Source organism: Asparagus officinalis, chromosome 9, assembly GCF_001876935.1.
Source record: "Asparagus officinalis chromosome 9, Aspof.V1, whole genome shotgun sequence".
Classification (NCBI taxonomy): Eukaryota; Viridiplantae; Streptophyta; class Magnoliopsida; order Asparagales; family Asparagaceae; genus Asparagus; species Asparagus officinalis.
Genome location: NC_033802.1, coordinates 33,215,262 through 33,228,759, shown reverse-complemented (window position 1 = coordinate 33,228,759; position 13,498 = coordinate 33,215,262). Strand labels below are relative to the sequence as shown.

Sequence of the window (13,498 nt, the reverse complement as noted above, 5' to 3'; positions counted from 1 at the left end):
TAACGAAGAGGGCTCGTCAGAGATAACGCCAGTGCCGTGCTCGTTAATTAGCTAAGGCCTTGGAACAAACCGACAGGGTTCACTATTTTGCGGACCTAGAGTCGAGGAACATCGAGTGGTCTAGTTGTCTTAACGACAAACCACTCACATCTCTTCTTAACTCACAACGAAAGAATGGACTCTTGTCAAAAGAGCTCGTTCGACCCTCAAAGATCGTATATAAAAGCATCGTCCAAACGCCGCTCGTGCTCGCGCTATTCGTCAACAAATGCAAGAAGGGAAGAAAGAAATGGTGTCTAAGGGATCATCAAAGAACCTCAAAGTGTTGATCCCCAAATCCAAACTCGTATAAAAATTGGATCAGTAGGACCCATCCTTCAACCACGATAGTCTCCACTGCCGCAACACATCCTTCAACTGTAGCAGTTCCCAGTTGTTTTCGTCAAAAGTTGATTTTGTTATGGAATTCATTATATCTTCGATCAATTACAAAAAATTCGAAATAGATAGTCTTTTTATAAGACTTCTTTTACACAACAAAAGAAAAATTACACCTTTTTAGAAACAAACGCAGGATCGTTGTTTGGATCGCTGCTTGCGCGGGATCTTTGCCTGTGTCGGGGGTGCGTTAGCCCGTGGACCACCAAATCACAGATTCTGATTGAATCGTGAGGGGTTTAGTGATTCTTCCTTCGTTTATCGAAGTAGGAATTTGAAGTGAATATCTTATCAAAGTACGACGATCACTCTTCTTAAGATCAAGTCAAAGCTCGAATCTCAAGGAATTGCCAGAAGCTCAAGAACTCTGCTCTGTCTACTCTAAAATGCTCAGCCAATGCTCTCTGATCCCCCCTTCAAAAATCGATCTCAGGGGGGTATTTATAGCCTCCAGGAACAGTTAGAGGAAACATGCTCGCGAGACAGCATTTGCTATCTCGGCTGCCGAGACAGTGTTTGCTGTCTCGGCGGGCGAGACAGTGTTTGCTGTCTCGGCCCGCGAGACACTGTCTCGCGTGGCGAGACAGAAATCATTGTCTAGCATGGCGAGATAGAAAACGCTGTCTCGCGTGCGAGACAGTAAAGACTATCTCGCGTGCGAGACAGTAAAAACTGTCTCGCGTGCGAGACAGTCCATACTTGTGTTCTTTTGATTTTTGGATGATCTCCTCTTGAGCTGTATTTGGATATATTTGAGCATTTTTTGACGCCTACAGATACCCCCTCCAAAGTGTTCCAGACTAATTCTTTTATAGAGAAGTCTGGGATACTTTGGATAAGATAGATTTTACTTACGATCCCTTCAATGCTTGGTTGAGTAGATCGTGTAGAAGAATCCATAAAATGGCTTCGGCTCTTGATCTCTTCATCCTTTAGCCTATTCAGTTCTTTGTAGAATAGCTAATACTCTTTTGGTACTGCGTTTATCGCTCGACCGTTATCGAGATCTTGAATCGAAGCTGGTATCTCTTTGACTTTGGTTACCAAATTGATACTCATATACTCGTTGAGATGTATTTAGGTTATTCTTAAGAATATTCTAAGTGATATTCTCCAGAAACTTCCTGTTGGGGGTAGGGGAACGGTTTAAACTCGTGTACCTATTGGAGTATTCAGGTTATTCTTAATAATATTCTGAGTGATATTCTCCAGAAACTTCCTGTTAAGATTAGGGAAATAGTTTAGACTTGTATACCTATTGGAGTATTCTGGTCTCTTTTTTGTTGGTAGAGGTGAACCCGATGATGGAGAGGAAGAATTTTATATTCTATCTCCTGATCTCTTTTTTGTTGGTAGAGATAAACCCAATGATGGAGAGGAAGAATTTTATATTCTATCTCCTGGTCTCTTGTTTGTTGGTAGAGATGAACCCGAAATCGGAGAGGAAGAATTTTATATTCTATCTCCTGGTGTAAAAGAAACTCAAAGTGGGATCTCCACTTAGAGAATCTGGACTGGTTTGAATAATCCTGATTGTCATAAGGTTTGATTATTCAATTCAAAAGTAGACCTCTCGTTCGTGAAATGAATCGAAAGGGAATCTTGATTGTGGTCCTAACTGTAGTAAGGTTTGACCAAGTGAGAGTTTTGAGGCGATCCTAACTGTTTAAAGGTTTGATCGTTCAATTTGTGGACCTCTCGTTCATGGAAGGAATCGAGAGGGGATTTTGGTTTTGGTCCTAACTGTTTAAAGGTTTGACCATATGGGAGTTTGATACGATCCTAACTGTTTAAAGGTTTGACCGTTCAATTTGAGTGGACCTCTCATTCATGGAAGGAATCGAGAGGGAATTTTAGCTTTGGCCCTAACTGTTTAAAGGTTTGACCAAAGGGGGACTTGAAACGATCCTAACTGTAGGAAGGTTTGATCGCTCGATTTGTGGACCTCTCGTTCATTGAAGGAATTTAGAGGGGATTTTGGCTTTGGTCCTAACTGTTTAAAGGTTTGACCAAATGGGGACTTGAGACGATCCTAACTGTTTAAAGGTTTGATCGTTCAATTTGTGGACCTCTCGTTCATGAAAGGAATCGAGAGGGGATTTTGGCTTTGGTCCTAACTGTTTAAAGGTTTGACCAAATATGAGTTTTGTGAGGGAAGATTGATCTAAAGAAGTGATCGAATCTCATCTCAGCAAAAGAGTATTCGGAAATCACCGTGGGGATGTAGTGTTTATCACTTTGTTTGTAATGATCAGGTTATCCCTAAGAAAATTACATATAGCATTCTTCCGAGAATTTCCCGTTACATGAATCATCCACCCCCAGCTTCCTTCGCAAAACTGGGTCTATCATCATACTGAGTTATATGACTGGGTTATCCTTAAGAATATTACATGTAAAAATTCTCCAGGAACTTCCCGTCAAGAGTGGGAAACAGTTTAGACTCATATACCTATTGGAGTATTGAGGAGCAGTTTATACTCGTATACTTTTTGGAGTTAGGGGAAATAGTTTATATTCGTGCACCCAATGGAGTTAGAGTCTTCTTTACTTGGCTTGTTGTGCCGTTATGACACCGGAGTCAATTAAGGCTTGGATTTTGTTTTTTAGTCCAAAGCAAATCTCGGTGGGATGAAGAACCCTTCTGTGGTACGCACAGTAGTTTGGATCCGTAATCCTCTTAGCTCCCTCCTGATCTTTAATAGGTGGTAGCTCGATTTTGTCATTGGCGATGAGGTATTTCAATATGGCTGGAGCTTCATTATTTTCGAAAGAATACTCTTTTTGAAACTTCGGATCGAGAGTCGCGTTCTCAGTGATTGTAGATGTCGTCGGTCGGCTTCTCTCAGCTTTCTTTCTTTTAAGAAAGTATTCAGCTTGTTCACCGCACATTTTTAAATCTTTCCAAGTTTATGGTACGACCCCCAGGGCTTCCAGGACATCGATGGAGAGATTATTGTGGCATGTTTGCAGGATGAACTCCTCTGTAACAGGATCTCTGCAATTCATTGCCTTGTTACGGAAGCGCTTGACAAAATTGTCGACTAACTCTCCGTTTTTTTGCTTCTCATCTAAAAGGATTCCGATTGACACTTCGGTGTCATCATCGAAGAAATTACTGAAGAACAAACTTTTCATGTCATCCCAGCAGTTGATGCTCCCTGGCTTGAGACGTCGGTACTAATCGAAGGCGGGCCCACAAAGGGTACCAACGAATGACCGGACCATTAAAGCCTCATTTCCAGAGATCATGCCCAAATGAGACTTAAAATAAATCAAGTGCTGAGTAGGCGAGCTCTTCCTATCAAATGGTGTGAAGTTAATCAGATTGAACTTTGTCGGGTACGGTATTGAATCTCATTCTCTTGGATAGGGATACGGAATACCCGTCTTCTTTACCTCCTGAGCGGACATTAAAGCATTGACTTTGTTTTTAAGGTCTTGCATTTTCTTATCCTCATCTTCATCTCTCTTTGAGTGATATTGAGGAGAAATAATTGGGCCACCCCCAGTATTATTAAGAGGTGCGATTGAACTACCCCCAATATCGTTGTTGGGAGGATCCGTTGAACCACCCCCAGTGTTATCGTTATTAGGAGGTGCATCAGCAAAGATGACTTCATCCACTTCCGGATCACTGTCATCTGCAATATTTTGAGTGCGGCGGCTGGATTCAGCTCGCTGACTGGACTCAGGAAGTTGAGATTGTTGAGCTAGCAATTCTCTCATTTGTTGAATAGCCAACTCCATCTCCATCTTCATCTCAGCTCTAATTTCTTCACGTTGCTTCGATAGAGCTTCTTGAAGCATTTGAGCAAACTGATCAGAAGTGATTGTGAACACTTCTTTGGTTTGTCCCGGGCTAGACATTGTATCATCAGAAGCGATCGCAGAACAAGTGTCCGAGAGTTCATCCTCCGAGGACATTCTTTCATGCATTCTCTTGTAATCTCTATGTCTATTAGCTCCTGACTAGAGTCGAGACATCCGTTGGGCAATTCTTGAATTGACTTTTCCTCCCGGGGAAAAGTCGGGGTTTGATTCATTTGAATGCCGCTTAGATTTTCCTTTATCAGCCATATTGATGGTGACTTTAGGGAATTCATCCTCTTGAACAGCAAACTTCTTGCTGAAACGTCTCGGCCTGGGCTTTGACATTTCGGTGAAAAGCCTCTGGAACACTGAGACTCTTTGCGGGATGACTTTTCGTTTGGCGTAGTTATATTCCAACAATGCTGCTTTAATTTCTTGAATAATTCTCTTTCGAAATTTATTCACACCTACAGCTTGATAGTACGATTCATCGGTATGATTACCGAAAAATCCTATCGTCTGTTGGTATGACCTCCCAGGTATAACGATGTCTTTTGACGAACACGTCTTCTTCTGGGGGTGTAAAGCCTTGTTGGCATTCTCAGGACAAATTATTATTATCTTTGAGCGATCCAAGGTTATGTCAGGAGTCACACGTTTAGAACCACCCCCTTGCGGGTATAGAGTCTTAACGAGCTCCGAATGCTGATTTTGCATAACTCCAGACTTCGGAATCCAAACTTTGTAGAATTTTGGTGGTTCTTTGGCCACCGTTTTCTTGTTTCTTTCTCGTCTTTGTTGTAAGAGAGCACGGGCATAAGCAGCGTTTGCACGACGCTTTTGTATACGTTCTTTGAGGGTTGAGCGAGCCCTCTTGACAAAAGTCCATTAATCCGTCGTTAGTTTAGCAGAGATATGAGTGATTGGTTGTTGAGACAACTAAACCACTCGATGCCTCCTCGACTCTAGGTCCGCGTGATAACGAACCCCGTCGGTTTGATCCAAGGCCTTAGCTATTTGGTGAGCGCGGCGCTGACGTTGTCTCTGACGAGCCCTCTTCGTAAGTGACGATGGGCTTTGATTCGATGACTCTTTAACTAGATAAGAGTCATCGCGAGCAGAGATGTTGCGAGTAGAATCCTCCGCAACAATCAGGCGAGAGTCTTCATTTTGTGCCTTCTTTGGCATGTAAGTCTTCTTCAATGGTGAGATCCTCTTGTACTTGCGAGACAATGAAGATCTTGAAGAGGATGATGAGAGATATTCCTCAAACTTGGTTTGGTCGAATTCGTATTCGACCATGGATTCAACTGGAATCTTGATCGGCTGTGACACGACGGTCTCGGTAGCGAGACTGTTGGCTCCCACTGTAGTCGCCAGTTTGTTTTTGTCAAAAGTTGATTTTGTTATGGAATTCATTATATCTTGGATCGATTACAACAAATTCGAAATAGATAGTCTTTTTATAAGACTTCTTTTACACAACAAAAGGAAAATTACATCTTTTTAGAAATAAACGCAAGATCGTTGTTTGGATCGCTGCTTGCGCGGGATCTTTGCCTGTGCCGGGGGTGCGTTAGCCCGTGGACCACCAAATCACAGATTCTGATTGAATCGTGAGGGGTTTAGTGTTTCTTCCTTCATTTATCGAAGTAGGAATTTGAAGTGAATATTTTATCAAAGTAAGACGATCACTCTTCTTAAGATCAAGTCAAAGCTCGAATCTCAAGGAATTACCAGTAGCTCAAGAACTCTGCTCTGTCTGCTCTAAAATGTTCAGCCAATGCTCTCTGATCCCCCCCTTCAAAAATCGATCTCAGGGGGGTATTTATAGCCTCCAGGAATAGTTAGAGGAAACATGCTCGCGAGACAGCATTTGCTGTCTCAGCTGCCGAGACAGTGTTTGCTGTCTCAGCGGCCGAGACAGTGTTTACTGTCTCGGGTTCTGAGACAGTAAAGACTGTCTCGGCCCACGAGACAGTAAACACTATCTCGAAAACAGTAACTGTCTGGCAGTTTTCTTGTAACTGCCTTTCCACGTTTTACAACTCCGTTATTTTGGCAGTTATCAACGTGATTCTCGCCCACGATGTTTTCCACGTCCCTTGACAGTTGGTGGCCACGTAGTAAACACTGTCTCGCATGGCGAGACAGCAAATACTGTCTCGCATGGCGAGACAGTAAAGACTGTCTCACATGCGAGACAGTAAAGACTGTCTCGCGTGCGAGACAGTCCATACTTGTGTTCTTTTGATTTTTGGATGATCTCCTCTTGAGCTGTATTTGGATTTCTTTCAGCATTTTTTGACGCCTACACTAGTGCCGCGGCACATCCTTCAACCGTAGCAGTTCCCAGTGCCGCGGTACATCTTTCAACCATGACAGTCTCCACTACCGTGGCGCACCCTTCAACCGTGACGATCACCTCTGTCACGATCAAAGAAAAGCTCTCAAGACCCCCCCTTTAACCCTGTCAATATCTGTTCCTGGCCCGTCTACTGTAGTCACATCTGCTACATCACCAGTGGAACCATGGGTCAGTCCTGACCTATCAAAGTTCAAGATTTCAATGGCGAATCGCCTCGGTCTCATACCTGATGATCAAGGTAAAACTCTAATTAAAGAATGCTTGAGTCCGTTGAATGAACATCAAGTAAGTTCTTACGCTGGGGGTGGTAAGTATCCTCCTATCAGGATAAAGCAATCCCAGGAGGAGAAAATTCCAATTTCTTCTTGTTTAGGGCCTGTAAAAACTCCATACCCGCGAAGGTGTGGATCTAAACATACAACATTGGATCACTCAAAGGCGACGACAAGTTGTCCTGAGTATGCCAACAAGTCTCATTCACAAAAACAGAAGATAGGTTGCTCTAATCATCATGTTGATGAGCTATATGTAACCCCCCTGGTTTTAACAAGGCTGCAGTCCAAGGTGAAACTAAGAATGTCAAACCTGCCAAACACCAAACACCATGCCACGACATATTTTACCATCACAGTTACTATCTATCTAGTGGAATCAACAACAGGTGTAGGTACAAAGCAGGCAAGAGAGCATATACGGAAAAAAAATACTAAACAACAGATACTCTGAAAAAAATCATCATCACTGATATAAATGGATAAATCTCTGAGAAACAAACAATTGAACTGATACAACTATCTTATAATAGGAAGTCAAATGAAATGACATAAAGGCACATAGCCTTACAAAGCTAGAAATAATATCTTAAATGTTCATAAATACATCTATTGTGGAGTTCTGTCATAAACTATAAATATAATAAATATCTAGATAGAATCTATGAAGACATCTCATCAACCTGCGACTCTCTGTGCACCTAACTCGATGCCTGAAAGGGGGTAAAAACAACGAGTGTTAAAGCGCTATAGCAAGTAACATCTCAACCAACCACAGGGAGGAGGGCTAGAAGGATATGAAAATAGCTATAGATATAAAATAGATAATCAATCAGCAACTCTAAAATGAAGTGGGAGTTTAATATTTAGAAATTTACAACACGAGCATAGGTACGTCCCCCGTAGCTCAAATTATAAATATCTAAATACCAAATCCGAGATACAGCATGGAGCATTAACTCCATCTCCAACCATACTATCAAAATATCCTGACTAATGCCAGATACTTGTCCAACACATGGACTTCATCTACTATATGTTAAATAAAACAACTCAGATAAATGTCCAACACATGGACTGCATATGATAAATACCCAACACATGGACTGTAAAAGGTAAAAGCTCAACACATGGACTATATATGACGAAGGTCCAACACATGGACTGAAATGGGTAAATGTCCAACGTATGAACTATATGATTAAGGTCCAACACATGGGCCGCAATAGACAAGTTTCCAACGCATGGACTGCATATGATTAGTTTCATACAATGAACAGATACAAGTAAAAGCATATATACTATTCACTCTCATATCCCAGTGAATAAATCTAAGACTCATGTTAAAAAGTCAACTAATGTAAACAAATCTCAGTGTACAACAAACCCATATAACCTAGGTGTCTCGCCAGCCATACAACCGCAGGCAAACGACGTACACATGCACAAACAGGTCCCACGGTCGACCTCCAAATTCATGCGGTCGACCGCGCAGTGAGCAGAAAGTTTCTGCTCAGCTGCGCGCCCAACGGTCGACCGTCGTATATTTGCAGTCGACCGTGCAAGAACAGAAAGATTCCTACAGGTTTTCTGTTCTGCGATAGATGATATACAAACTCTTATATGTTAATCTTGCATATTGGAAAACCTTATATGAGTAATTTAGCATATCTAAACATATGAAGAACAATTTAATCACTTTAGACAAAATGAAACATCTTCAAACATACATATTACTGTCGAATCCTTCGAAAATAATTATTTTTATTTCAAAACTCTTGCTAGAATAAAAATTTCAGATCTAGATCCGCATTAAGAAATTCGTGGGTGATCTTTATTAACTGAAGAACTCGTTCTTTTTGTAATATACAATACAAAGATCTATTTATATATATATAAGCTAGCATGTTAATCTCACAAATCTCATAAAAAACATCGTTAAAAATGTTTAAAAACATTAGTGCAGGATTGGGCGAGATGAAACTCGCCTGAGGGGTGATGAACAACTCTAACCACGCTGTAAAAAGTCCTCCTTCGCTGCAAGCCACTAGATCTCACTCAAACTCCCCAAAATCCGCCGAAAATGCCAAGGAGAAGAGGTTAGGGTTTACAAGAGGGAAGAGGGGGCTGTTAGGGTTTAAAGTTCGTGCATGATTGTTTGTGTGCTAGCCTCTCACTTGTTTTCTCTCACATAAATAAACTTGTTTGATCCCCAAACACTTGTTATCACATTTATTATGATATAAATCTATATTTTACAATAAAAACTCATTCACTCTATTTTACGGGATTTTACATTCTTCTCCCCTTAAAAGAATTTCATCCTCAAAATTTTGAAATCGTCTCTCAAAAATTAATAATATGAGAAACGCACTTCGGGAGTAATTAAATTCCCATATACACAACTCATAGCATAAATTTCCAGATATGAACATAGTGCTATCTAAAGTTAACAATCTAAAATACAAATATTCACACCTTAAATCCCTAACTAAATGGAATTAGTATGTCGGGTGAAAAATCCAAACAAGGAACCTTCCATGTATATACCATGTATTCCAAATGATTTGGGACTAAGTGACAATACTCCCATTCTAGTGTTAAAATTAAACATAACTATCCCAAAATCATCATAAACCATAGGGAAAAAATATAATCCAAATAATCTACCTGTTCAAACAGGTGTGGATAGTCACGACACATATCCTCCTCGTGCTCCCAAGAAATCTCCTCAGATCCTTTCCTGTTCCATTGGACTTTCACCAAAGGAATCACCTTATGTCTAAGTTTCTTGTCTTCTCTGGAAAGTATACAAACTAGGATCTCGATCGTAGTCAAATCATCCTGAAGTTCAACCTCTAGGGCATACAATGCTCGCTGTCTCTCCTCATCATGCAAGTACTTCTTGATCATAGAAACGTGAAATACGTCGTGCACACTAGACATCGATGCTGGAAGATCTAGTCTATAAGAAACAACTCCAATACGCTCAATAATCTGAAAAGGGACAATATAACTCGGGGCAAGCTTTCCCCATCTACCAAATCGTTGCACACCCTTCATCGGCGATACCTTTAGCATGACATAATCTCCTACCTGAAACTCTAAAGGTTGCCGTCTATGATTTGCGTACCTCTTCTGCCGACTCTGAGCGGCTAGAATACACTCCCTAATCAATGATACATTTTTGGTAGTCTGCCTCACAAGCTCTGGTCCAAGCAACAAGCTATCCTCCGACTCTGCCCAACATATAAGGGATCTACAGGGCCTCCCGTATAATGCTTCATACGGAGCAATACCAATCGTCGCTTGATAACTATTGTTATAAGCAAACTCTATTAATGGAATATGATTCTCCCAGCTGCCTTGAAAGTCAATGATACAAGCTTGCAACATGTCCTCCAACATCTGATTCACTCTCTCTGTCTGACCGTCTGTCTGAGGGTGGAATACATTGATGTGCAATAATTTACTGCCGAATGAATCCTAGAAACTCTTCCAAAAGTGCAAGGTGAAAACTGATCCTCGATCTGATACAATCGTATCTGGAACTCCGTGAAGTCGAACTATCTCTTGAATAAATATCATCGCATAGGTCTCAGCGATATAAGTGGTCCTCACTAGAATAAAATGTGCCGACTTCGTCAACCGATCCACTATTACCCAAACTGAGTCGTTCCCCTTCTTCGACTTCGGCAACCCCACAATGAAGTCCATAGAAATGTTCGCCCACTTCCACTCTGGAATGGGTAAAGGCTGAAGTATCCCTACTGGTCTCTGGTGCTCTGCCTTCACCTGCTGATAGATAAAACACTTAGCTACATAATCTGTAATATCTTTATGCATACCACTCCACCAAAAGTGTCTCCTTAAGTTTTTGTACATCTTAGTGGTTCCTGGATGCACTGTATATCGGGTACGATGTGCTTCATCAAATAACTCCCTCTTCAGCTCTACACTAGCTGGCATAACCAATCGACCCTTCATTCGAAGGCCTCTATCTGCTCCAATGGTCCAATCATCCTTGGGCTTTTTGGAAATCTCCCCTTTTCGGATTTGAATCCAAGAGTCCTCTAACTGAGCTCTGACTACTCTATCCCTCCAAGATGGCTGCACTGATATAGCTCCCAAGTATGTGCTAGTCCTACCAATCTCCGGCCTAAAATCGAACTGGCTAAGAGTGAGAAGATCTCGATACAACGAACACCTCAAAGCCATAACCTGATGTTAACGCTTCCTACTCAAAGCATCTGCTATGACGTTCGCCTTCCCCGGATGATAGTGAATCACGAGCTCATAGTCCTTGATGAACTCAATCCATTGTCGATGTCTCTGATTAAGTTACTTCTGGGAGAAAAGGTACTTCAGACTCTGGTGGTCTGTGAATAGCTCGAACTAAACTCTATACAAGTAGTGTCTCCACGCCTTCAGCGCGAAAACTACCACTGCTAACTCCAAATCATGAGTGGGGTAGTTCTGCTCATGCACCCTCAACTATCGTAAGATATATACTACTACCCTCTGAGTCTGCATCAGAACACCTCCCAAACCTTCTAACGACGCATCCATGTATACAAAAAATGTCCTGTCACCGCTCGGAATAGTAAGAACTGGCGCTGTAGTCAACTTAGCCTTCAAGGTATCAAAGGCCTTCTGGCACTCCATACTCCAAGTAAACTGTATACCCTTCTTCGTAAGTCGTGTAAGTGGTATCTCAATCTTCGAGAAGTCCTAAATGAACTTCCTGTAATAACTAGCTAACTCCAAAAAGCTACGAATCTCTGTAATCGTCTTCGGCGGTTCCCAATCAATCACTGCTGAAACCTTCGCTGGGTCCACTGCTATGCCCTCTCTGCTAATAATATGGCTAAGGAACCTGACCTCAGAAATCCAAAACTCACACTTGCTGAACTTAGCATATAGCTGATGTTCCCGCAAGGTCTGCAAGGCCAAATGTAGATGCTGCTCGTGCTCCGACTCCAATCTCGAATAGATAAGAATATCATCGATAAATATAATCACAAACTGGTCCAAGTATGGACGAAAGACTCGGTTCAATAAATCCATGAATACCGCGGGTGTATTGGTCAACCCAAATGGCATGACCAAAAACTTAAAGGACCCATATCGAGTTAGAAAGACGGTCTTAGGAGTATCCATTTCCCGAATCTGCAACTGATGATAACCAGAACGAAGATCAATCTTTAAGAAATACTGCGCTCCCTGCAGCTGATAGAACAAGTCATCAATCCGAGACAAAGGATATCTATTCTGGATAGTGACTTTGTTCAATTCACGGTAGTCGATACATAATCGCATACTACTATCCTTCTTCTTTACGAAGAGGACCGACGCTCCCCATAGAGAATGACTCTAACGAATGAAGCCTCGAGCTAACAACTCATCCTACTAGGTCTGTAGCTCCCTCATCTCAGTAGGTGCCATGCGATAGGATGCTTGGGATATAGGGGTTGTGCCCGGCTATAACTTAATACAAAACTCAACCTCTCTCACAGGAGGTAACCCAAGTATGTTCTGAAAGACATCCTAAAAATCTGAGACAACTCTAGTCTCGCATATATCAACACTCTGATCCCGAAGCATCACCTCCTTGATGTACACCAGTAATGACTCTGCAAACTGGTTTCCTTGAGAGGTGGTCACAACTAACTCGAAACCATCGGACTCTCGCAACTTGACTGTTTTCGCAAAACATTCGATACTGACGTGGTAGGAAGATAGCCAATCCATACCAAGAATAACATCAAACTCTGACATGCTCAACACTATTAGATCGAAAACAAACTCTGACTCGTCTAAGCTGATAACACACCTCCTACAAATGCTCTCTAAGAGCGACATCTCACCTAGCGGGGTGGAAACTGAAAAAGGAACATCTAGAGGCTGAGCTATAAGCTGAGGTCTAATCATAAAGGCATAAGATATGAAAGAGTGTGAAGCTCCCAAATCGAAAAGAATACGAGCTGGAAAGGAGTTCATGAAGAGCGTACTCTCCACTATGGCCCCGCTCGCACCATGATCACGAGGGACTATTGCATAGACCCTACCGGTGGCTGGAGCCTGCTCTGCTACTGGAGGTGGAGCATATAGAACTACCTATCCCTAAGGGACCTCCTGAACTGCACGAACCTACCCCTCAATCTGCGAAACCACTGGCGGTGCCTCCAGTCTCATCTGATGGCCCTGACCTCGGCCCTAAAATCGATTTTGTTGCTGATTCTGCCATTTCCCTTGCTGGGCTCCTGCTGGTGCACTACGGCATTTTGATGCTTTGTGCCTAATCTTACGACAATTATAACATGTGCCCTAAAACTTGTGCTGCTGAGGTGCTCTCTGGTCGTGTTGAGGTCCTCTCCTATGAGGGCCTTGCTGCTGCTGCTGCTACTGGGTCCGGAAAATGGCCTCTTATTCTTGTTCTTATCTTTAGTATTTCCTTCTTTGTCCTTTTGGAACATAGCTGACTCATTCTCCTGTGAAGTGGTAGTATCAGCTACCTCTCGAACTGAGTAGAACCTCCTAGAAATGAGGTATCGACGAAGGCTAGGGGGAAGTTGTTCACGAGGAAAATTGTAGCTTTCATTGATTC

General features: G+C 42.1%; 1 protein-coding gene across 1 annotated transcript in view; it reads right to left on the bottom strand.

Annotated features, from left to right (window-relative positions):
* The window catches only part of LOC109823350, a 19,669-nt gene extending 9,715 nt beyond the window's left edge, over window positions 1–9,954 (bottom strand). The window contains exon 1 of the mRNA XM_020389629.1: window positions 9,562–9,954. Within this exon, the coding sequence (XP_020245218.1) occupies window positions 9,562–9,954 (393 nt within the window). The remainder of the gene's footprint in view (window positions 1–9,561) is intronic.